General features: G+C 33.0%; 2 protein-coding genes across 4 annotated transcripts; both read left to right on the top strand.

Moving 5' to 3' along the window:
• Positions 1-13162: 13162 nt before the first annotated feature.
• Positions 13163-26770, top strand: LOC130630699 (zinc finger Ran-binding domain-containing protein 2-like). 3 transcript variants are annotated; one of them, XM_057444280.1, is made up of 13 exons: positions 13163-13256; positions 14071-14123; positions 14706-14811; positions 16357-16439; positions 16874-16950; positions 17042-17089; positions 17309-17341; positions 18328-18416; positions 22658-22690; positions 23458-23502; positions 24866-24913; positions 26177-26381; positions 26676-26770. In XM_057444280.1, the coding sequence occupies exons 1-12, from the start codon at positions 13204-13206 to the stop codon at positions 26349-26351; spliced, it is 843 nt and encodes a 280-aa protein (XP_057300263.1). In that variant the 5' UTR covers positions 13163-13203; the 3' UTR covers positions 26352-26381; positions 26676-26770. The 3 variants fall into 3 exon arrangements, with proteins under 3 accessions (XP_057300263.1, XP_057300262.1, XP_057300264.1); XM_057444279.1 differs by having other exon boundaries at positions 26177-26770; XM_057444281.1 differs by lacking the exon at positions 22658-22690 and having other exon boundaries at positions 26177-26770.
• LOC130630702 (uncharacterized) lies at positions 24922-26169 on the top strand. The gene has a single exon (XM_057444289.1). It carries the CDS (start codon positions 24957-24959, stop codon positions 25527-25529), a length of 573 nt encoding a protein of 190 aa, XP_057300272.1. The 5' UTR covers positions 24922-24956; the 3' UTR covers positions 25530-26169.
• Positions 26771-26886: the final 116 nt, after the last annotated feature.

The raw sequence follows: 26886 nt of genomic DNA, 5'->3' as shown, positions 1-26886 counted from the left end.
CCTCTCTTGAAGAGGCATGCACATTGGCTAGGGACCGAGACGTATGGCAGAAATATATATACACAAAAAAAAAAAAATAATTATATGCACGCATTATGAAAATGCTTTATGATGATGATGATGATGATGATGATGATGATAATGAACCTCACTCCCAGGGCCTTTTTTTGCTTTTTGATACCCTGGCTGGACGGTGTCGAGTCGCGCCGTCTCTCGGATATCAAAAAAGCGAAAAATGCCATGGGAATGAGATTGTTATCTCGCGCCTCATGAGAAGGCGAGGTTGCACATCCCTTAAAACTATTTTTTTCTTTTTCGAGATACACAACTTTATTTTTTTATCTCTGAGCTAGTTCTTTCGTGCTTGTTACAAAACCAAACGCAAAAAAGAAGCCCTGGGGACAAGAGTTTGATAAAATGGAAGTAATTTAGTCAACCAGTACCTTTTGTACTTCTTAATGACTGTCTAAGCCGCACTAATTAGACACTAAATTGTGCAAAAACAATTCTCATGTTCTGGTTGGATGCCATCACAAATATTTGATGTTTTAAACCTTTATTTGTACAGTATTCATTTACTGTCACTGTTTTTTTTCGCCGAAAAAATAGCATACTGCTACTAGAATTACAGATAAAAAGTTCTACAAGTACCACCTCAAACAAATATTGTCACAGTTAGTCTATAATGTATTATCCGGTACATAGAATAAAATGCAGCAGTAAGTATAAGACTATATGGAGTCCTATCATCTTACACTTTATGTAGATGTCATTAAGAAAACTGTCAAGTAGAAATTGACAATTAAAAATATTAAATTTTAATTTTAAACATTCAAGAAAGCGTTTAATTAGCACACGTGGTTTTTTAGAAGAATTTTTTTTCGTTATCACTCTCCAAGGCAGCTGGTTTCTTAATAATGCAATTTTGAAGTGACTTGTAGATAGAATGCTTTCCATGGCCAAGAAGTTATACAATGTTGTACATAATTCTCTCTTAAATCTTCAAGAAGCAGGGAAATATTGAAATTGGTCTGTAATGAGATATACGTAATAAACATCTCCTGTTCTATATACCGGGACATTTACGCCTACTATTGTAACGTGGAGTAACGTAAAATACCTTTACTTCTATTCATAAGGTTTTATCTACCTAAGATATATATGGAAATACATATAACACAACAATCTCTCCAGCTGTAAATATTGAGCTAGTTATATCGAAATCGTGGCGGATATAATGGACGCAACACAGCAGTATATAATAGTTGAGCAAACAAACTCAACAAATCAGAGTAACAGAGTCACAGAGGTATATAAACCCATAGTCTAAACAGCACAGATTACGTCGTACGTTTATAACTAGCCTTACTACACAGTCCAGTTGAAACTATAGATCTGAACGATCAGGTGCTTTTCTTGTCGGTTTGAACTTCTAACAGTTGGAGCAGGTTCTGCAGCGGAGTCAACGTCCTGTGGTACAACAGCATCTGGTATGATGAAAGGTATATCAATTTGTGTATTAACAGATTTATTTATTATAACCGATTTAATTGACCGATTTCTTTCAGTATCGATGCTTACATCGCTATGTGGAAGTTCATTTATTGATGCGAGATAATGGTGGCCAGAAAAATAGTGTTTCCAGTGGTGAACAGATTCTATAATCGTACAAGCTTCTTTCTGGACTGCTGGATACTTCAGTTCGGAGCCATGCATGGTTCTTGAGAAAAGGACTACTGGGAATCCACCTTGATTGAGAATACCTGCTAACGCTATATCAGAAGCATCGGTTTCCAATTCGAAAGGAACGGATTCATCTACTGAGCATACTACAAAATTTGGAATATTAAGTTTCAGGTTGGTAAAGGCATTTTCAGCTTCTTTGTCTAATGGAAAAACTGTCGCCCCAACAATGGAGCAATTTTGTCAGAGAATTTTGGAATCCATTGTGAGTAGCTAGTATGCAAACAAACGAATGATCCTTTGTCAGTGACTTTATGTTAGTTGATAGTGGGAGCTCTCTCAAAGACTTCAAACTTGAGTACAGAAATCAGATTTATCTTCGTTGGGAGTGAAATTTCTTTTACATGCTACTGCCAATAAACGATTTAGGTTGATATCATGGCCCTCCTTAGTCATGCTACACACAGTAACATTGTTTAGGTAAGCAAACGTAGCCTCTAGTTCCTCTTTAGTAGTAAAACTATCAATCTTGCGCTGGAAACACTCCATTTGTAACTCCGAAAGGCATTCTAGTGAGCTGAAATAACGCCTTGTCAATTTCGAATGCTGTATATGGCTTGTCAACTTCACTAATTGGTATTTGGTGGTATGCTGAGCTAAGGTCAGTATTGCTAAAATACTTATATTGAGATATCTTGTTAACTGTTTCATTGATACGAGGTAACGGGTAAGCATCAAGCTCAGTAAATTTATTTTTTGTTTGTGAATTGACTAAAAGTTTCTTTTGGTTTGAATTTTTAGTGAGAACGACTTAAGCTCTTCATGGAGAGTTACTTGGCTCGATTATACCTTGTGGAACAATGCTTTCAATTAGGGATGAATTAACATGCAGTAGTGAAGATCAGAGTTCAACACACAGACTGTCAGGGGGGTTATTAAAAGGAACAAACTGTCAGGGGGTTCGTAAAAGGAGAAAAGTCAACAAAAGAGAAACAAAAGGCGCTTAGATATTTTTATAAGATAACCGGTGTTAATTCGGGTCCTATGCTTGGATATATCCAGTAGGTCTACTCAGTCATTGCCTGTCTGTTTTTCATGGGTTGGCCTGTAGCTGTGTACACACTTTCTAAATCTATTCGCGCTTTGGATTGAACCACAGACCATGTAATTGCGGATTCTATACCCACGCGCCACCAACATCTCTTTTTTATGTCTAGACAACGATAGTTCGCGCCACATCTAACGAAGGTCAGCAAAACCTTCAAGCTCTAGCGGAACATTCATTCAACGGTTTAGATAACAAACACATGATTAGAAGACTGGAGTGTTAAAGGCAACTGTAGATTCGCCTAGAGTAGCTAGGAAAGTCACGAGGTAAATTCATATTCCACGCAACGTTGCGTTGTTTTTAATGGCGCAATTCTTTCATTCAAAGTTTATCTCAAAGAGGTATTAACTTCTAAATCCTAGCAGTGTGTAAATTCATCATGAGTTAAAAGGTTTGCCACAACAACAAAGAAATTTGCTCAAGTCATATTCCGCTTTATCTACTCATTGGAACACACTTTCTTAAGCGGAGTATAAATCTGATGGTGGCCGTGAAAATTCCTTACTAACTGTAGAATTTCACTACAAACTCACTTTTTTGTTATAACTCCGAAATAACGGTCTAACAGGGTTAAATGTAGGTCAATTTTAATGTTTTTCTAACTAGCTAATTTTTTGAAATCCTATTTTGGAAGATGCCATAGATGTTGGTGAATGCGCTTCCTCGTCCCCAGGGTGTGTTACCTATGTCCAAGCCGCTCGCGCCTACTTGACGATCGGCCTCGATGTCAAAAAGGCAGCAGCTCTGTGCACGAGGTTGGTTAAATGCGATCAAAAAACAATCCTGTTTTTTCAGCATTGTTTTTACTCACCTTCTGAATGGTTCCAAAAGGTAATAATGTAAAGGATCCTATTTTGGAAGATGCCATAGATGTTGGTGAATGCGCATCCTCGTCCCCAGGGTGTGTTACCTATGTCCAAGCCGCTCGCGCCTACTTGACGATCGGCCTCGATGTCAAAAAGGCAGCAGCTCTGTGCACGAGGTTGGTTAAATGCGATCAAAAAACAATCCTGTTTTTTCAGCATTGTTTTTACTCACCTTCTGAATGGTTCCAAAAGGTAATAATGTAAAGGATAATACCATAGAAACGGTCATACAAAGTTAACATTTCAACCAATCTAATCAGTTTATAGTATAGTATAGTGTATTCTGACAATAATTTCAGGTTACAACAACCTCTAGGGTCAGCTCATAATAAATAGAAAAAAAAAAAAAAAAAAAAAAAAAAAAAAAAACAGAAAATAAAAATAATTAAATAATAAACTCCCTGGACAAGAATGGAAGCTCGGTAAAGAACATGGATAAGATTTGAATAAACCTTATAGCAGCTACCTAAAAGCAATTGAACAAGGAGGCTTCTCAGTCAGTTGAGTAAATACATTTACACTGCGATTTCGAATACATCTGTGTACCAGGCATGAAATACTATGATTTTAAATTTTTAATACTTTTTAAAATGTAATTGGTAAAATATTTAACTTTGCTTTAGATTATAAATAAAATTTGAAAAAAGGCAATTAAAAAAAATAATGATCGCAAAACAATCAAACAAACACAAACAAACAAGAAAAGAGTATGATAATAACGAAATTAGTGAGGTTAATCTCAAAAAAAAAAAAAAAAAAAAAAATTGTTCAAACACCCCATTCACAAAGACACTCCTCCCTATCTAATATATGAAATTAGTAATATCCAGATCATAATAATATAATTGGTCTTTATCAGACCATAATTTGTCTAGCTTCATTTTAAATTGATTCACTGTGTTACATGACACTGTGTCCTCAAAATCACAATAAATTACATCTACTGCTCCCCCTCTATCAAGAATCTCAGTCCACTTATCCAAAACTTTGATTAGCTGTAGTACTGTGGATCTTCCAGATATAAACCCATATTGCTTATTAGACAACAAACCATTATCTAACAAAAATTTCACGAGTGCATCTTTAATAAATGATTCAAGGATTTTACATAAAATTGATGTTAAACTTACAGGACGGTAGTTTGTTGGTAAGTTCTTGTCTCCTTTTTTGAATATAGCACTAATATTAGCATACTTCCATTTCTCAGGTACAGTTGCAGATCTCAAGGAATTGTTAAAAATTTCAGTTATTGCTGGCGTTAATACATCTGCAAGCTCTTTCAATACACGTGGATGCATATTGTCGGGTCCAGGGGACTTAGAAATATTGAGGTTACATAACTTGTCATACACCATTTTTTCTGTTATGGTAATACTAAGACTATTTACAATGTTTGGTTTATTCTTTGGCGTCCAAGTCCCTGGTGGCTCTGATGTAAATACACTTGCAAAGAATTCTGATAAAGTGTCGGCTTTTTCTTTACTTGACTCAGCTAATTTACCATCAGTTCTTTTTAAACTGGGTATTTCTGATTTAGATTTGCGCTTGTTGTTAACATATTTCCAGAACTGTTTTGGGTTTTTCTTAGCAGCTTTAGATATAGACTTTTCTGTGGCTTTAACACATTTTCTTGTTAAATTTCTGAGTTGATTGCTTATTTTACGGTATTCTAAATAATCCTGTCCATCCCTTGTTTGTAAATATTTTTTCCACAACTTATGCTTTTTTCTTAGTTTGGCTAATGCATTTCTGTCCAAAGGTGCTTTGTGTTTCTTTTGGCTATTTACTTTACTGCGAGGAATAAATTTATCACGTGAGAGTTTTACTTAATATATCCCACCTCAGATTAACATCTGGTGTATATCTTATCAATTCATTAAATCGCTCATCGAATAATTTTTCCATACTGGTATAATCACCTTTATGATATTGTGGAACAGATTTTTTCCTTATTTCATTCACTTCACATTTAAAAACCACTTCTACCACGGAATGGTCACTTTTGCCGAGAGGAGAAAACGTGTTACAAGTTTCTATAAAATCATCGTCATTTGTTTATAATGGTTAACAGGAGAAAAACACATGTGCTCAGAAAAACAATGATTTGATTTCAAGGGTTAAAGTTATGATTTAGAATAAAAAGAATGGTAACTACAGAAGAGTCTCCATAACTCGAACGGCCAGGGGGAAAAGGAAACCGTTCGAGTTAAGGAGACGTTCGAGTAGTAGAGGTTTTCAAGTTTTTTCAAAATTTTTCCCTTATCTGCCTACCAGATGAACAAAAACAGTATATTAAGTACGTAGTCTTACTTATTGGGGGTTCTGGGTTGGTGAAATACAAAAACAGAGCGTTTTAGTTGCTTTTTGCTCAAATTTTTTGAAAAAAATCAGTTATAATTGATTGTTTACAAGTATCATCATAATCTCTCGTTTGATGCTTTTATTTAAGTCCTTTAGGGAAGCCAACATTTCTTCTCCAAATTTCGAGAAAACGCTTTGGAGCAGTTCCTTTTTCAAGCTCTTTGAGGGTACTGTATTTTATTTTACAGGACTTGTTATCGGCTTTACTTCTTTTTGACCCTGCCACAGACGCCATTGTAAGATTGCTATGAAATTCTGTTTTTGAAAATTGGTTAAGAAAGCGTTGTCGTTCGAAACACAAACAAAACATTCGAATCATGCATTCGAACAATATAAGGCCCACAACACACGTAAACATTAAAATATGAAAATGATAAAGAGTTAAATGATCAGGAAAACTTATCAATTTTTTTCAAAATGCTACAAAATTCGAGTTATGGAGTCAAAAACCTTCAAGGGACAAAATAATCTGTTCGACTTAAGGGAACATTCGAGTTATGGAGGTTTGAGTAGTAGAGGTTTTTTTATAAGAGTTTATTAGAAAACTTTCACGGTGCCAACGATTTCGTTCGAGTTAAGGAGACGTTCGAGTAATAGAGGTTCGAGTTATGGAGACTCTACTGTATATTGTTTACATTATTATCTCAATTAAAAAATATGCATCACTTCTTTCGCTTTCTCTCAGACACTATTTCCCAACAAAAACTGGATTTTCTCCAGTAATAATGAATGGCACATGAGTAACGAAACAGAATCACTTAAATTACTGAAAGTCAATTACGTGAAAAAGGCGAAAGAAGAGATTGGATTGCTGAAGATTACAAGACGTGACGATTACAATGTTATGGACCTGTTGAAGTAGATTATAATCATGTTGCATTATAAAGAGATACATTTTTTACATTTAAATAAACGATTTTTTTAAATTTACGATTACCAGAAACGGCACTTATTTCATGCTTCTAAAATAATCTCTTTTTTTTTTTGTAAAACCACTTAATTTGATGTGCGATAATTTGATAAGTTTTTAATGAAGTGATTCGTTTATTTCCAGTTGTGATTTCCAAGTTAACTCATTTCAATATTCCCACATGTGAAAAGTTTGAGTTGGCTTCAAGTATGGACAATAATAATCTTTGCAACGACAATTCAATTACAATTAACAGTAACATTCATTTTTTTCTTAGAATCAATCAGATTAATATCAATCTATACTATTAAATTTCATTTCATCAGGATCAAACACGGCTGGCTTGGAATGATCGGTTTGTATCACTTACACACTAGACAATTTTGAGCAACCTCGTCCCCAAGGCTAGTTAGGCTATTTGTATTTGGATCGCCATAAAAGTCTAGCAAGCCCTGGGACGAGGTTGTATTTTAAAAATATTTATGGAGATTTTTTACTTATGTCAAAAAACGCCTTGTCGGGATTATCAAGTACATCGGAAAATTTCTTTACAAACTCAAAATAATTAGTAATTTACCTGGATAACTGGCCACACATTCATTTATACACATGAGTGTCAAGATCCATCATTCGACCCTTTTTTTTTATTGATTCGTGTCTTAACCCCAAGGAGGAGTTCATTTTTATCCCACGCCAAGTATGTAATCCAACTTAGCACGGAACAATTGTAGTAAAAAAGCACACTTACCTGAATTAATTGCAAAGCAATTTTTTCTAAGGTGTCGTAACATATTTGACCATCGCTTAATACAAGATGCGAAAGAGGATAAGTGACAGGAAAAGACTGAAACAGAAAACCAGATTGCATTGTTTCCCCCCCTTCTTGCTGACTAGTTAGCTGGTTCTCTCTTACGCGTTCTATATTTCCTTTGTTAGATGTTGGTTAGATAGTTTAAAATAAAACCTGAGCATTCCCACTGTGTTTTAAAAGCAAAAACATGTAGCGTTTCCGTCTTGGTACCCTTTGTGTGATTTATCAAAAATCACTGGATATTGGCGAATAAGTACGCTAAGATTCTCTTCCTGTACTAAACTAAGTTTTTTTCTGCCATTTTTTATTCCCTTTTCTGTCTTAACGTGAAAATGCACAAAATGTACCCTAAAATCGTTGAAAACTCCTTCAGCATTTAAACCACAATATCAAATTTTTTTGATCTAAAGTTTTATTTTATCTGTGGTTTAAACAGGTTTCATGGCAAAAATTTTAAAACACGAACACATTCACATTATGGTTTAACTTTAAATCTTATTTAAAACATACTTAACACACTTAAACCACAGTGGGAACCAAGCTTAAATGCCTGATCCAACATATAGCTGCCACTTGTTTACAATGGACATTTATTTCTCACAGGAATGGATGAAAGTATGTAGCTACAGGCAAAAAAATAAACAATTGAAAATGTTAGCTAAACGGAAAAAAAGAAAGAGACACTAAAATTAGTAAAGCCTGCTAACAGGGCCTGTCAACAAACAGTTTTTGTCTCCGTTAACGGCAAATTGGCCGCTAGACTTTTGTGATTTGTTAAATTTTTTTCACTTTCCCTAAAAAAATAGAAAAGGTCAGAAAGTGAAATCCGTCCCCATTTTTATATGTTTAACGGATGATGCATTACCCCTTCCCCCCTCTCCCCCAACGGCCAATTTGCCGTTAACGGAAATGAAAACTGTTTGTCGACGGCTCCTAAGCTTACCTACCACTTTAAAGAAAGTTTATTTTCTGTCTTATCTAGCTTAGGGCTAGCTATATCTATACTTTGTAAATAATTTACAATTTAAATAACATCAGTACGGGATCCTTCCTCGAACGGGTGAGTGCCCCCAATGAGTTAACCACTTGATCGAGTGAGTCGGCAAATTTTTAGCTAGCTAAATACATAAACAAACCCAAAGTGCCTGGGAGAGACTTAGTTCTTGCCTAGCATCTAGTCAGCTTAAGCTCTAGAGACAGCTAAGTAGCTATGTTGAAGATATCAATATTTCTCTACTATACTTCGTGTCAGATATGATAAAAAATACGCACATTTTTATCTATATTGCTTGCTATACTGGCTTCTAACTAAACTAATTCCAAGCACATGTCTATAAGACAACTAAAATGAGCTTCAGAGGCACAGCATATGCAACCTAGACTGAAAATATGCACCATGTAGTCTATCCAACTTAAGAAATCATCAATAGCGTTGGAACAGCACGATGAATTTTTTTAATCTGTGAAACGGCGCAAAATAAGTTCATGACTGATTGCACTTTCGGCCAGCAGTTTGTCATTTAAAAAAGCAATTTTAAGCAAGAAAAATACTTACTCGATTCAGGTAAGTCTCTCCCAATCGGGTGGTTGCGCACTCACTTGATCGGGTTATTTACCCCGATCTGGGAAAGATCCCGTACTGTTTATTAAGCAGAATTCCAAATAATAAAGCAGATATGAAGCTACATTTCCTTGCGTTTGCAACATGCTTTTTCATTGAAAGGTGTCATTATGTGAAAACTAGTCGATAAGGGCAGTGGAAAAATCCATGCAGAAATAGATTGTTTAAGATGACATATTTTTGCATATACAAAAATATTTTTTCGAAATTTGTTTACATGTTGCTTCCAATGTGTAGAGCTTGGAACGCTTCTTAAAATAATGTATAGGATCATATATGTTTACAACGGATGGTTGATGAGATCTTGGAGGAAAGAATACGGAAGGAGAAACAACTCTTTTAATTCTATTGAAACACTGCATGAGGTTCTAGCAGGTGCCTGTATAGAAACTTAATTTGAAATTTTGGCGATTGTGTGACTAAATTATTCGTGAATAACAATTCGCAACTATGATTGGTTATAAAAACAATTAGATAATTTGATGATAAATTTGATAATACTATCAAAACAAAAAGCCATATTGAAATCGGTAAAATTTCTTTTGTTTTTATGTTAACATAATTAGCGAGGAAGCACATGCTCGACACTTTTGTAAACAAAATATATAGTTTATATATAGTTTATATCTCGTTTTAAAACGACGTTCTGTTATAAGAAGTTATTTCTTTAGTTAGAATAAACGTTATTCCAGCACACATTTTGTCGGCACTCATCCAGCGCATATTCTATCTATATTGTTTTTCATGATCAAAGTGGTATACTCAAGCCTGCAAAAATAGTTTAATATCACGGTTAAACGCTTATTTCCAAACGTATTGTTGAAGTTTTTAACAGCAATGCTTACCGACTTATATTAGGCACACTTTCCATACAAATATCACGTGCCTGCAGCGTGTTGCAGTCACAAAAAAGTTAGCCCCTATTAAAAGAGAATATGGAATTTGATCATTTTGTTGCGAAAAAGACTCGGTCGAGCACCTCACGCACTGATTCTTTTGAAATTAAAAACAATAGAAAATTCAACACATTTAAAGCGTACAGAAATGAAGTTGTTTCTCCTTCCGTATTCTTTCCTCCAAGATGAGATATAAGGAAATTTAGAAATTTTTCTGATGTCAGCAAAGACCTGCAACAAGACGAAAATTATTTTTTAGAAATTTATTTACCCGTTGCCTTTATCGCATAGATCTTGGAATGCTGATCAATATTGACCTGTCCCTTCCGAAACGGATTTGGGGATCCAGGTTTAGGAAAATTACCCAAATTAGTCCTAGGTGGTTCCTAGTTACCTACGTGGTGAAAAATCATTGCCTTCCCCACCTCGTTTCCAAGTTATTTGCCCTCACAATTTTAGTAATGGTTTCATTAATTTTATATATGATATTGACGTTAAAGTAGTGTTATTGACATCGCACCATAAAGACATAAAATTTAACATTTAAGACATACTTTTTCTGCAACTTCAAAAGAAAAGGAACACACCCACTATGACCGTTACAAGCACTCCAAATTATTATATAAGATATTTTTTTTGTTTAAGACCAGATTGACGTCGTCTCCTGGATGGCAAAAGGCACCATAAACCATGTTGCCTTAGAACTGGTTACGGGATAACTCAGAAAATAGTAAATGATTACAACAAGTTTAATTTTGGTAATGATTATAAAGTTCTTCTTGTGCTACCATCTTGCATAAGAATAATAGAATTGTTACTGGAAGAACTGCGTGTGTTCAATAGTCAATACTCCTTTTGAAAAGCACTTCTCACCAAAGGTTTTTATCAACACAGGCAGAAATCCTATGGCAATATTTTTAATCTCAGTCTGCCCGATCTATGCATTTGAAAGGCCCTGGGTAAGGCCCTGGGAACAATGTTGGTAACATGGTTCACTACAAAACTTTTATATACTTCTACTTCCATGGCCTTTGTTAAAGAAGATTTTCCAGCTAGAGTCTGAATTAATTTCAGTTTAATGATCTTTTTTACCACCTAAAGGTAAAGCGTGCAACACATTTTATGTGGGAACTCTTCTTGTAGTCTTGTAAGGGAAGTAGCAAAACAAGTTATTACTCATCTTCAGTGCTTGTTAAAAACTCATCTTAGAAATCATGTCAGAAATATTTGAAAAAACAAGGATTTTGTATTTATAACTGTATGTAAAAATCTAGCATACCGCTGAATCAATTTCTATCTGGTAGTTGATGTTTGATGCTTTCCAGCGAAGGTATTATTTACAAATAAAAAATGGTGATGAATATCTTGTCAATAAATCAAAATAATAAAAAAAACCAATATGTTTGTAATACAGTTAATTTCATTTTTGATTTCATTTTGTAAAGTGGGAGGTAAAATACGAAGATATCGTAGTTGCGTCAGCAAAAAAATTGCAGACATAATTTTGTTGTGAAATTTTTAAATAACAATAATTCGGTTTTGTTTGAGCTACTTTCACTCATTGTGACTACAAATTAATTACATTTAATTTTCAGTAAGTTAAGCCATTAGGCTGGTCTTGAGCGCCACCAAAATCACAAATCTAATGAATGCTACAATCAAAAATGGTTGGTGTTATTATGAAGAATGTAAGGTATAGAGAACATTACAGTTGGCCCCTTTTCTTCATGCTGACACTCTTATGCTCGGCTGGTGCATTACACTGAGACTTAAACAAAAGACGGAAGACCATTTGGAACCATACCACAAGTCAGTCTGACCTTCATCGTCACAGAGAATACTGCGAGAAGAGTGCGTACCCATGCAAGTTAAATACAACCAGAACATGGGAGAGGTCAGGTGTCCTGTACCTTAAGACAGCTTTTGGACGAATGTTCTTATAATGTAATAGCAAAGAAAAAACATGTTGAATAAAGTTTAAAAAATCTTTTTAAAAAGGTAAAGAGAAATCAAATATGTCTAGTAATAATAATCGAAAAGATTGTATATCGTATTAAAAGAAGTCCAGAAGACTTTAACAAATTGAGTCTCCTGTACAGTTTTGCTTCATGTTAAACTGTGCCAGTGAGAAGCATTTTTGAAGCATGTTACTGGTGACTTCAGCAATATACAACCTAATGATGCCCTAACCTAATGAATTAATCTCTAAACATAAAAAGCCAGTTGGCAGTGTACTATTAAACTAACAAATTTTACCATCCGGAAGGTATGCCAACTCCCATTTGTCATTGTCTTAGGGGGTCGATGCATCGAAATTATGAGAGGTAGCTCTGATAAAAGGTGAATGACAAAAGTTATTGCCAGCTAAAAAATTTCACTACAAAAAAAATTGCTGACGCAATGCTGACACAAATCAGTTGAAATGTATTTTATTAAATTCTAATTTCAAGGGTTGAAGCTTTAACAAAGTATAACAAGTAAAAAAAATTCAAGTGCATTTTCAATTTTGTATTTCCAAAAATCTATAAATTAGCATAAAAAGCCAATTTGGTCTATGTGTTCTTACGGGTGTGCTGATTCCCCAGACAACAAAACGGAACCGAACAAAACGGAAATTGCTAAGAATATTTATATATTTTAAAAATTACTTTGTTTATAAACAAAAATGTGTAGGCAAAACTTTCCTAGTGGCAGGAGTGTATATTAATGGAAGGACACCAACCAGTCTCTGAGACTTATAGACTTGCATAGAATTGATGAGCATAAAAGATGTGCCCAAAACTGGGTCAGATTTCAAGCCCTGCAAACTTATTTGACCCATACAGTTTTGATCAGGTGTAAACAACTTTATTAAAAAATTGCGTATGTACTTTTTATATATATATATTTTATTTTTAAATGTGTGTAATGATTATACAATATTTTTATATATAAAAGAGACTAAAATATGTCTGGCAAATTAAAGGTGTCTGAAGGTGACTGGATCTGTGACGAGGGAAGGTAAGTTAAAATGGATTCAAATTTTAGTCTGTAACATTCACAATGGGCATGTACTGTACTTCATATTTTAAACTAAGAACCCTAAAGGGGAAGTTCGGTCAAAAATTATATTTTCATAATCAATAGTCACATAAAAAAAAAAAATGGATACTATAATTCCTTTCAAGTGAAACCCTCTTTTTACTGAAATAATCTGTGTTAAACACGCGTAAAAGCACATCCGTATATGGACCCTTCTATATTTTATGAAGGCTGAGTCGAGTTGGAACTATGACGTTTGATAGTTCAAAAAACAAAGTTCGGTGTTGGGGATTACATTTTTATTATTTATATATAACTGTGCTTTCAGCGGCTATACAAATCGAAGTAGCGATAATAAAAAGACAGAAAAAGATAAGGGGAGCAAGGAAAATAAGGAGGTAGAGAACGAAAAGCTGACGACGAAAGACAAAGATAATAATGAAAGAAAAAATCGCATAGTCTCTTATCAGATTCCCAGTGCGTAAAAAATAAAGAGCTCTGAAAAAATAGCTACATTATATAAAAAGAAGTGGTACCTTGCCAAAAGGCTCTGGATTTTATATATGTTCTTGACATTTAGAACCAGAATGCTTTAAAAGTTTTGTTATGTTTTTTAGTTATGTTTGTTAGAATCTATTATTTTTTTTAAACCGAACTTCCCCTTTGAAGTCAATGAAATTTTAGGCACAATTTTTTTGTATAACTAAAAAGCCTAAATTGATGAAGAATGGTTTTCTGTACAATTAGGGATTATTGGATAAATAACAAATAAAAAAATTAATATTTTTTGTAGTTGTCAAAATTTGAATTTTGCAAGACGAAATGAATGCAACCGATGCGGAAAACGTAAGTATCCAGAACTCTTTAGATTTTTCAGACCAAGTTGGTTCTACAAGGAAATCTGCAAGAATGTAAAATTTAATATCTAAAATGTTCAAATTTTATATATGGAACCACATCTAACCAATTTCCTGACAATGAATATTGTCAAAATGAGACAGAGTACAATGATGCAAATGTACATATGTACAAAATTATTTCAATGTGAACTTTTATTGACACCCTGACCTAGTATTAAGAGCGATTAATGAAGTGAAATGGTTGGTTCTAATTAGCAGTAGGTTAAGAATAATATTGGTGAATTTAGCATCTGGCAAGAAACAGTTTGGCTCTACCACAAAATAAGCCACATATCACATATTATAGGCCATAATGTCATAGGCATGTGTTTCTCTTTAATGAAACACCTTGTCTGCCTGTAATGCAGACTGAAATTGTGATAAAGCTGCCTGTGATATGTACGATGGGTTGTTTTGAATCATGGTTTCCAGGGGGCTACAACTGGTTTAAATAAAACTCAATCAGGAGAAATCTAAGTTTGTGAATGCAACAATTCAGCATGATGTTATTTTCTACTTTTTATTTTAGCTAAACAGCCGGAAGCAGTAGTTAAAAGTTCCGGTCATGAAATTGGAGAAAAATTTGCAGAGAAAAGCAAAGGATTGTTTAGTGCCAATGATTGGCAATGTAGCAAGTATGTTTGATTTTGAAAGTTAAAAGCAAAATGCATTCTCTTTTCTAATGTATGTACACCTTTCTGCTAAGAATAATTTGTTCACAGCCAAGTATATAGCTATTTTCAATGCTTACTGAGTCACATATTACCTTTAAAAGTAACATTAAAATGTCTACTTTATTTTCCGGTATATAAACCGCACCTTTGTATAACCCGCATAAAATTTCAATCAGCGATTTTCCTTACCCGTACCTTTGTATAACCCGCATTGTGTTAAAAACAATTTACTTACCCATTTCATTTTATAAACATGCGCCTGTGGTTGGTTTTTTACTTTGTTTTTTAGCTTTGTGCCTTTTTTTTCATGCTGGAGACAAGCGGGGGAAGTTTAAACTTGTGAACCCCAAACACGAGAACAGAGTGTCTGAACTAGCAACTCTCTCAGTCTTAACTTCCTTGTCCCCGACTGCTGAAGTAACAAACAACCACGGATTGTCTGTAACAGCGATGTACGGAACATTCCTTTTTATTGTTTATAAAATTTTGTTATCCATTTATATCTCAGCAATCACAATGTGCATGATAAAATAAGTTGCAGCAATGGAGTGGAGATAGTTGCATGTGTCTTATTAATTGTATTTTTAATTTATTTTTCATATTTTTAATGGTCATCTGTTGCTTGAAGGTATCGAAGATAAAAAAAGAAAATTATCTTATACATTTGAATTTAACATTTTTCAATATTTTTACCAGGAATTATTAATTAAGTCCTGGGCACTAGGTTGTGAAATACATGTTAATAAAACCTAAAAATGATACCTGCTATACTGCTCTATTACCAGAAGCAAATCATTTCAATGTGCTCAATGTGATTGCAAAGATATAAATAGATTAAAATTACATTCAACACAAAAGAAAAAATGATCTCCAGAATTGTGTTTTAGAGAGAGCTCCTAATAGTAGCACTTAAAAGCAATAGAAATGTAAAGCAATTTCACTGTGTGAGAAAAATAAATCACGTAGGTGGTTACTACGTATCGGATCCGCATGCAGTTATATTATTCTTTTGTGTTCCATGATTTCTTCCCAGACCATCACATATACTATTGCTTTGTTTCATTCTGCGTAATTTTATAAGGTTGTTTTAGTACTACAAATAAACGAAAAACAACAGACAAAAGATTCTATTAAAAGAAAGAAATCCTTGGCTTGCTTGCACCTGTAAATGTATAAGCTTTAAATTTAACAATAAATGACTGAAAAAATAAAAATTACCATATAACCCGCACCACATTATAACCCGCACCAACAGTGGAAATCGTAAAAATCAACGTATAACCCGCGGGTTATATACCGGAAAATACGGTATTTACATTTCAGTGTCAAATTAATTTGTTGTATAAACCAGTCGTTTCATTCAATTCTCAATTTGCCTCCTGTTCCTCTTTGCCCAATGTATTATAAAACCTGTAATCATATTAAAATAAATAAATTAAGCTATGTTTTAAATTTAAAAGAATTTCTCTTTGTGTATTGATTTTGTTTCTGTTGTCAATTTCATAGGTGTGGTAATATCAACTGGGCAAGACGAAGTACGTGTAATGTGTGTAATGCACCAAAAGTTGGTCCAGACGAGCACAGGACTGGTAAGGAGATGTCAATTTACCGATTGTTGTTTTTGTTATACGCATTTATGCACTACGCTCACTCCTGCAAAAAAGTTGATAGACAGTTTAGAGAAAATTAGATTATATTAAACGCACAGCTTAGTATTTCCATTATAATCTGCCATTATGGCACCTTCTTAAGAAAAACAACTGCATGCTGCATTAAAAAATAGAACTTGTCCCAATCTAGCAAAGCATTAAACGTGGAGAATAAGTACTTTTTGACACTAGTTCAGTCAATAGAATAATTATTATCATTTAAAAATATGCAAGATCTGGAGAATCATTGGAGACTGCTAGTAACAGACCTAAGACTGTTAAAAACTCACATAAGGCAAAAGACCAGTAAAGACCAGATCTTTCAAGTACAATTTTTACTGTAATTTTACAAGTTCTATGCTTTTGTTCTTCAGGATATGGTGGGGGGTTTAAAGAAAACGAAAACGTATCTTATAAAGAAAGAGAAGATTCTGATGGAGAGTTTGATGAAGTAGGTTATATTTTTCTATTGTTGACATTCTGTTTACTAAAGCCTTTTTTGTTGTTTTTCTGAAAAATAATTCCTTTGTCCTTTTATTCAGTTTGGTCGAAAAAAGAAAAAGTTTCGAGGAAAAGTACCTGTTGTCCAGGTAAGGCTTTTGCAAAATTTGTACTTTCAGGACGCCTTGCAGTTGTGTGGTTATAAGAAACATAAAATTGTCATTAAGATAATCATTTCTTCATGTTATACTGGTATTTTTCGAAAATAAAAACATATACAAAAACCATAATACTGTACTCTAGTATACAAACTTAAAATCACAGAATGCATAAGAAGATATTATAATGCTTTTTACCACTATTTTTAGTCCAGAATAGAGACTCCAGAAAAGAACCATCAGGTATTTAATTGTTATTGTGGTTTTTGAATTTCTATACATAACTTAACGCATTCCATAATAAGTTTTCTTGCACAACCTTTACTTTTGTAAACATTATTGTTGTGTTATTATAAAATTAAGTCCTGCTGTTTAAATTCCATAGTTGAGTTCATCCAGTATGGAATCTTGATACCTCACTCTTTCAATTACTGCTGTCTGTTTTATAATACATTGTAAATACTATAATAATGAAATGCTATGAAGAAGCATTGCCTATCAAAAGTTATCTTTTTCTTTAATGAAGGCTTTCCTGTCTTTGTTTTAATTGATAACACAAATTTTTAGAATTTATAAAAAGAAATGTTTTCACTAATTTATTTTTCAAGAATTGTCATGAATATTGAAATACAAAAAGATTAGCAACAGTTGCAAAGCAAACCTTAATCATGTTTATGTGCAAAACATAAAATCATATAATTACAAAACCACATCCAACTTTTTTCCTGAAAAAGTGATAATTAAATTAATAGTCACCACCATTATTAATCAAAAGCCAACACGGTCCGTACATATTTTGTTGATTTGTGACCTCACACGACGTACATAACGATGGATGAAGGTTTGTAATAAATTTTAATACATGTAATTCCCTTTTTTTAAGTGAAAACTTAAGCATCAAAAACTATATTTGTAACAGTTTATTTCAAAACATTTTATTCTGGAAAAGATATTATTTCTAAACATGATAAATGAATTTACTCTCAGACAAACACAGGAGACACAGTTTATGTGTTTAGCATTCCCTCGCTTAATCACAATGCGTTTCTTAAATCCCTGCAGACTTAGTCACACAAACTATTAATTTACCAACAGAAAATCCACCATGAACAATGCCATGGTGGCGACCTTAGTACTACTTTGACCTATTAGCTCACCTTTAATAAATGTCTAAAATTAAAACAGAACAGTCCCTATTTTAAATTTATGTCTCCCTTTTTTATTTTCAGAAGGATGATGAAGAAGAGGAAGAAGATGATGATGATGATGATGATGTAGACCTTTCAAAGTATGATTTAAGTGGATCAGATGATGATAGGTAAATCCTTTTCCTATATGAATTCGAAATAATTGCCTTTTGTAGTCAATTTTTAAGCAAAACTTGACAAAATGTGACAAAGTCTAGTCATAAGAATTTAAACACCTCGAGTCAAATATTAGGCCTCCAATGTTTGGTTTCACTTGCTTAAATTTTTTCTATGGACCTGCTTTAAATTGTGTTGCAGAATTTTTGAAAAAAAAAACTATAATAAACTAGTCTTACACAAGCAGTAAATGGCTTGCATAAAATTATTTGCGAGTGTTTGCATATGTGATCAAACGTGTGTTCTGACTAATGTATGTCTTACAAAGTGGCACTGCTTTGGACAGGTTATACTTTTTCATTATGATCAGGCCCAATCAGTGTGAAACATTGTCATTCACAGCTAAATCTTAACGCATAAACAAAAATTGTTTTTGCAAAGTTTAAAAGAAAATATTATGGAAAACTATTGTAGAAAAAAGATTGATTTGCATAACAATGTTAAATTGTCAAAAAAATTCTTGTGCTTCTATATATCATTAAAACTCTTATAGAAGACATCTGAAAAATAAAAATCAGTTTTTTTCTTCCAATGTGTACGTTAAAAACCCTCTTGAAACACTCAATAGGATTCTGATTTGGGTTCCAATTGTCCTGGGTACAAGCTTCGGGAGTAGTGTACACTAAAAAAGAGTGCTGAGCCTATTGGCGCGGCCATTGTTGAAATTTGGCATTTTTATATTAAAAATATGAGTGTAAACTACATATATATTTTTCCATGTTTGTGAAGGTTTTTGCTGTGGATAATGCAGTAATTTCTTTACCTCTGGTTGCAGAAAGAAACTGCTTGAACTGTCCTTGAAATTGATTTTTTACTCAAGATATTTTTTTGAACGCTATTATTAAACAAACTAGTTTTTTAAACCCGTGGAATAGTCCCCTTAAATTTATTTGGCTTCTTATCACAAAAAGGTTTGTTGATAATTTCATTAAGAAGGCTAAAAAGGAAACGTTTTAAATGAAATCACGTGGAGATATCAAATATCATTTGTTGTCAGTTTCATTTTAAAGACGCAAAACTTTTGAACGAAATTGACAATTATAATAACAATGTTAATTGCCTGTTAATTGCCTGTGACTTTACTCTTATAACAATTTATAACAAAGCTCCTGTCACGGTAAATTTAAATTCGCATGCAATAAAATTCCTAACTAATAAAATCACTTTAATTTATTATATGATTTGTTTTAGCCAAACAGCGATAAGCATTGTTCTTTTTGTCAAAACGTTTTGTTGTTAATTCTATTCAAGCGGGAATAAATGAAACCAATATGTTTTTCATATAACAGTAGACAATAGACACGTGCTTAAGGGAATAATAAAAATTAATTACCCATGACTTTTGTGTAAAAAGTTAGTTTACATAATTACACAAAGGTTTTTATCAGAACAATAACAAATTAACCATGACCTTTTTAAATCAAAAATTTTAAACCAATTTGAAAAAGCACACAAAAGACAGAATAAAAGAAAATTTTAGCAAAAGTGACATGTTACCGCGGCTGTTTGTTTAGAAAAAACAACACATCCACTTTGCCTGTCACAGACACACGAAACTGGCGTATTATTATATATACTAACCGAATTCCCATGGAAGAATCCACTGAATCTCATTGAGTCCTTTTGAGGGGTGCCAAATAAAAACATAGAACTCAGTAATTTGAATTTTCAAAACTCACATTTCAACCTCGATCCCAGGCTCTTTGTCTCTTTTATAACGGGATGGCAAAAAGAGAAAAAAACCCTGGGATCGAGGTTGCTCTCAATCTGCATTATTTTATGTTTATAACTGCTGAAACAAAACGTCTAAAAATATAAGCATGTGCAACAAAAAAATAAAAAAAATTATGAAATAAAAATGGAAAACGTCCAAAAAAATCAAAGGCGTCTAACAACCGTTACGTAAAAAGCGAAATACGCAAAAACTATATACTTGCTTTGCCATTCCAGAAATACAACAGGGGAAAAAAGGATACTAAACATTAAAAATCCAACATTTTTCAAAGTCACACAAAATCAGCTGTTTAGTCTATTGCAAACGGCAAACCTTCCAAAGTTATACTCAAAATATAAGAAATTAATAGTTGAAAACACATAAAAGAAAAATATAAAAACTTGAATCATTTGGTAGGTATGTTGTATATCTACCGAAATATTTCAATCTAAAATATTAAAAGAACAGACCCAAACTTATAGTTAAGAAAATCACGCATAAAATCAAAGAAGATAACAATGCAGCGTTTTTGAATTTAAAAATCGAATATATTTTAAACGGCAACGTAACAGATGTAAACATTGATTTAACTTTAGGTTTTAGGTTTAGGTTTTTTATAACGACATCAACACTGAATCACACAATCTGTAGTGTTAAAAACAGTAACAATTAAAAAAAATTACTTTTTACATGTTTATGTAAATTCTTTTCTAGGATATACACACTGTTTTTATAAGAATAGTGTGTTTTAGTTTCAGTCTTGATGTTATGAACTTTTTTCACAAATGCTATCCTCATTATTTTCATTATGTTCTTAGCATGACTATGGCCTGAAAACATATAATGCCTTAAAAAAACATGCTACAAGTTTTTATGGCTAGCTAATGGCAATTCTACTACACGTAACAGCCCATTGCTTGGACAAAAAAAGTTCAGTTCGTTTGATATACAATAAAAACAGTAAACTTCTAATCAATTTTGTGCGTCTTACAAATCTTCATATTTAAAACAAACTATTAAGCTTAGACATATTTTTAGGATATTCTAAACTTCTGACCCGTTTTCAGAGTATGTACTTACAAAATAAGTGCTTAAAGAAAATATTTTCCGCCTCAAGACACAACAACATTTTAGCTCTGAAAGAAATGGCTAGAAACTCGTTATACATCGTTATATATAAGTTCATTTCTCTACTAAATAATCTAAACAACGAACCTGCTTTTCTTTTACTTCTCAGTAGGTAGCTTGCTAGCGTTCTCCTAATAAAACTCCAATCAGTTTTTTACTATGAATACTAAACTTCGTTTCATCCCAAAGAGAACGAATTGAAGATGCATACAATTGCCTGAAACATTTTCAATCAGTTCTCTTTGTGATGTTAAATCATCGTACGTTAGAAACATTTCTAACTGCAACACCAACTTCGTTTGACAACAACACAACAGTTTTTTTTTACATTTCAGATTCAAATTACATTAATATTCGAATCCGATAGAATTTCTATAAAAGGAAGCAACCTCGGCCCCAAAACACAAAAATGGAAAATATGGAGAAAAAAATATAAGCTTTAATCTAACGTCATGATGAGAAAACAATGTTTGAAAAAACCTTTACCAGGATTACTTTGAGAAAACAGACAACCTTCTTCGCTCCGCTTTTCTTTTTTCAGTTGATAAACAACTTGTTTCCGTTAGATACTGCGTGGACTTTAATCCGCGGGTAAAATTAAATTATTATATTTACTAGTCGAGAAAGCATGTGGAAAAATCCACTGATGCAGGATAAAAATGAAAAAGAAGTGTTACTTGAATTTTGATGACGTCAGCAACCAATCCACAAAAAATTATCCAGAAGCTTGTTTTCACGTTGCCTCTATTGTGTAAAGCGCTGATCAAAATAATGCATGGGATAATATGTTTTCGAGGAATGCCTAAGGAGATATAAGGGTTTAAAAATTGTGCTGATGTCAGCAAAGGCCCGTGAAAACACAAAAATTTTTTTTAGAAATTTGTATACCTACTACTGCCTTCATTGTATAGATCTTAAAACGCTGATCACGAAAATGTATAGGATCATGTACTTTTGACAAACAGTTACGGAAATATTGTGGTTTAAAGGTTTTTTGATGACATCATAAACCCATTCATTCCGAAACGGATTTGGGGACCCAGGTTTGGAAATTTCCCTAATTGGTCCCAGGTGGTCCCTGGTTACCCACGCGGTGAAAAAACATTGACGTCACCAACTCGTTTCCAAGTTATTTGGCCTGAAAATTTTAGGTGCACTGTAATGGCTTCATTAATTTAATATAGGATATTGACGTTAAAGTAGTGTTATTTTTGTCGTGCCTTTACATCAAAAAATTAAACATATTAGACATAACTTTTTCGGCAACATCAAAAGAAAATGAAGACATCCACTTTGCCTGTTACAAACAGACACCATCTCTGTATTATTATAAGAGATATTTTCTTTTCTTAGTGCACCTCCTCCAGCTCCAAAAATTTTAAAAAGGTATGTTTTTTTATATCAAGATAAGGATGAAAACCAATTCAGGTAGTCTCTCTTGCAGGCATTTTTTCCTGTAGGAATCACATACACCATTTTCAAGTAATGACGAAACAGAACATATGTCAAATGAGCAAAACGTGTTATGTTTAATTTGTGTTTATTTCATTTATTCACGTAGAAGATAAATTTTTTGAATAATTTAAAGTAGTGTTATAATTCACTAGAAAAGGTGAAAATAAAGGCATGAAACACTCAATAAAAAGTTCGAAACACAACTAAATGTAACTTTAAACATATCATCAAAATCATAAGTTAAACAGCCAATCAAAGGAAATAAATATAATTTTCATTAGCAATTGGGAGTTGTTTAATGTTATTAATTGTTACAAGAAACATTAAATCAAAATTATAAACGCTTCTCAAATTGAACTACCTTGCGTTTGAAAAACAGAATCCTTGTTTTCTTAAATAATATTTTTCTTGCAGATATTTTAATTGCCTGAAGCCTCATAGAAAATTTAAAGCACTCACAAAATATACACCATATTGCACTTGGTGCAATGCAATAACTAGTACCCTAGAGAATAGAGCTTTGTCCTTTAATACCTGACATACCGAACTAATATTAAATTAAACTGACTGTTTTAAACACTAATGTGTTGTTGATAGAGAATAATTTATACATGCGTGTGAACACCAAAAAAATGCAATAAATATCAAGCAGTCATTTATTATATAGAATATTACACAATCATGATTCTTCTTTCTAGACGAGAATCAAAGTCACCAGAGCGTTCTTCCAAACGGAGCAGTAGGTAGGTCAAAAAGAACAATTGTGCGGAGCTTTGCAAAGTTTTAAATAAAAGTCTTACTTATAGTTGTAGGTTCAGCTATGAATGATGATGGTTAAGTTTTATGAGGGTAATCTTTACCCTCTTAAAATGTAATAAGTTTGAAATAAATTAATATAAAGCAAGCATTCGTTCTGACAGTTTTCTGCTTTTGTTACTCCACTAAATGTATCCTATCCTACGCTACCATGCATGTTTTTCAAAGCAAGTACATTGTATCTGTCTGTCTACAACAATAAAATATATGTCTGTCCAAGTATTTTTTGATGTTGGAGACAGTAATTATGACACTTATATGTCTGATGTAGTGTAAATATTGTGCCAACATATATATCCTTAGTTCAATCAGATATAAGTTGTTTGCAGTTTTTTTTTTATTGATATTTATGGTCTGTTTACATCTTTCCATGAGCACATATATAATGTTATATGTCGTGTTTTTTAGCATAATATCTAAATTAAAGATAAAATACATCTAACTTAAATCCAGTCTTGTCTTGTGTTTCTGCCCAAACTGGTTTATTGTTGTCTCTTGCATTAAATGTTAATGTTTTTAGAATTCCTTTTTTATCTCATTTATTTTATTAAATAAGCTCACAGTTTTTTTAATGGGGAATCAAGTTAATACCAGCATACCATGGTTTCTTCAGAAGGATTTCTAGACTTATGTACAAAATTTAACCATCACACTTTTGGAAATCTATAGCCCAATTTTTTTCTGTGTAACTGTGGAAGCAGTTAATGGCTCAGCTGTTATATGTACGTTAAAGTTATCTAGATATTGCCATTGTTCAAGCACTGAAACACTGGTGAAAGTAATGCTGCTTAAAATTATAAGTCAATGTTGTTATTGAATGTATTAATAGTAAAATAGAATTTGAATAAATTTTAAAACAGTCCGTTTAATAATAGATAGAGCTTAACAGCCATCAAAGTACTGCTAAATGTTTTGCTCTTATAGTGGATAATGCTATATGTGTGTGTTATTGTTTTGGTATATTCGAGCTGTATACTTCATCAGTGCCAGGCCTTGCGCTTAGTTGAACTGTTGATCGATGAAACAATGTCAGCTACAGAAATATTACATAAGTGAAATCTGCAATTATTTTCTAAAATTATTTAAAACTGCTGTTAAAAGGTGTGTCCTTCCCTGGTCATTGTCTCTCTTCCTCTCAGTATTTTGTTAAGCAATATCTTCAACCTGTAACACTTGTATTAACAAATGGCAACAATTTACAGTCTTTTGTGACAGATAGTAGACTGTTAGATCTGGTGGCTTTAGGGTTAAAATATTCTTGTCTCATCTAAGATTTTCTTTTTTTTATAGATCAAAGAGCAGTAGTTCAAGTAGCACCTCAAGCAGTTCTCGATCAAGGTAAATAAAGAATGCAGTTTTAGCAATAACGCTAATTTGAGACATGGTATTTAATTTGTTACTAGCATGCACTGGTAGCGTGGCTACAATTAAGTTGCCACTTTTATTGAAAAAAATAGAACAACGTTTTCAAAACGTCTCAATCAGGCTTGTGTTAACAAGGAGTGGAGAGTTCTTTGTTAAGAAAGATGTTGAAGAAATAGAAAACATTGCAAGTATATATCGAGATTCTGATGAGTGGAATGAATGGAGCAAGATTGGTGATGAGATTTTACATATTAAGTTAACTAAATGGGCTGATGCTATGTTAATTTCTCCACTGGGCGCAAATACATTGGCAAAGTTAGCCAATGGATTATGTGACAATTTGCTTACTTGTTTATGTCGAGCATGGAATTTTGAGAAGCCAATTTTTTTTGCACCTGCTATGAATACATTTATGTGGAATCATCCAATTACAAAACAGCATACAGACACATTGATTGGTTGGGGATATGAAATGATTGCACCTATATCGAAAACATTAGCATGTGGTGATACTGGTATTGGTGCTATGGCAGAAGTAGACACTCTTGTAGAGCATTTAACAAAGTTATTTCATGACAGACCTTGCTAACATTTCACAACTTTTATTTCTGTTGCTCAAATTAATTCCTATTAAAATTGTAATGTTGATATTCAGTGCTAAATATAGTGCAATTAATCTGTCATTGAGATTTTCTATTATTCTATTTTTGTTGTCCTTGATGTGCTGGTTGTAACAATTTATTAATACCGCATTTCTATGTGTGATGCTTTAAGTATTACCTTTTAAGGCTTGTGTGCCTATATTCTTACATCATTGCATGGCTCCTGTAAAAAAGCCCATAGTTTCTAAGAAGAAAACTGCAATCTTCTTTAATATTGCCTTCACAAGAAAATAAAAGTCTACAAATCATATTTATAAAACATGATGTGACACGTTAAATGTTTAAATCGGCATTTGAATGTCTGAACAAAAATCAAATTGCAAAACTTTCCAGGTTTCCACAACCAAGGCAAAAGAGTTATTCACAATTTTGATACACATTGCATGGGAGCTGAAATTATTATTTCACAGGAACCTATTATGGTGGCATAGTAGTTTTTCTAAAAAGCTAAAAATTTTGTAGGGAAATTAGTAAATTTCTTACATAACAGAGGGTCAAGACTAAATTACTTTACCAGTATAACATTAATACTCTTAGAATTTTACCTTTAATAACTTCAATTTTTTATGTTTAGGAGTAGATCAAGGTCACGTTCACGCTCTCCACGTCGTCAATCATATTCCCGCTCGCCACGAAGGCGTTCTGGATCACCACGAAGACGTTCTCGCTCACCTCAGCAACATTCACGTTCACCTAGAAGACGCTCTAGGTCACCACGAAAACGTTCTCGCTCGCCTCATCGAAGATAAGGGAGATTCACTTTGTGGCAGATTGGTAGAGTAAGAACTATGCAAGCTGATAATAAAAACCCATTAAAGCTTGCTTTAGTTAAAGGAAATGACCCCTTCAAATTAGAGCTACCATATTGCTAATTAAGAAAGCACTTTTCTTGCCATTTTTTGTTTTTCAAGAAAGGAAAAAAGTTGATAGCCATAGATAAGTTCCTAGTTTCTATTTTTTACCTATAAGTTTTTTTTTCTTGGTAAGGTGTAAGGTATGTATCAAAAGTTTTGCCAAATACCCATTAAAAATGAAATGAATTAATACTCTAATTATTTTTCTTCTTTTTTTAGGTAAAACACAAACAGTATGCGAGTCAGCCTAAGGCATTGAAAAAGAGCTGTCAAAGATTTTTTATTGTTACTGTAGAAAACCAGTGTTCTTATAATTGAAGTTGTTATTCTTGTTGTCTTTTTATTTTTGATTGCTAACCATAAAAAACTAACTAAACTAACAAAAAAAAGCTTACGGTCTATAGAAATGTCAGATTATCTAGATGACAAG

This window comes from Hydractinia symbiolongicarpus, chromosome 2, assembly GCF_029227915.1.
Source record: "Hydractinia symbiolongicarpus strain clone_291-10 chromosome 2, HSymV2.1, whole genome shotgun sequence".
NCBI classification, from domain to species: Eukaryota; Metazoa; Cnidaria; class Hydrozoa; order Anthoathecata; family Hydractiniidae; genus Hydractinia; species Hydractinia symbiolongicarpus.
This window is presented reverse-complemented; position numbering and strand designations above follow the sequence as displayed.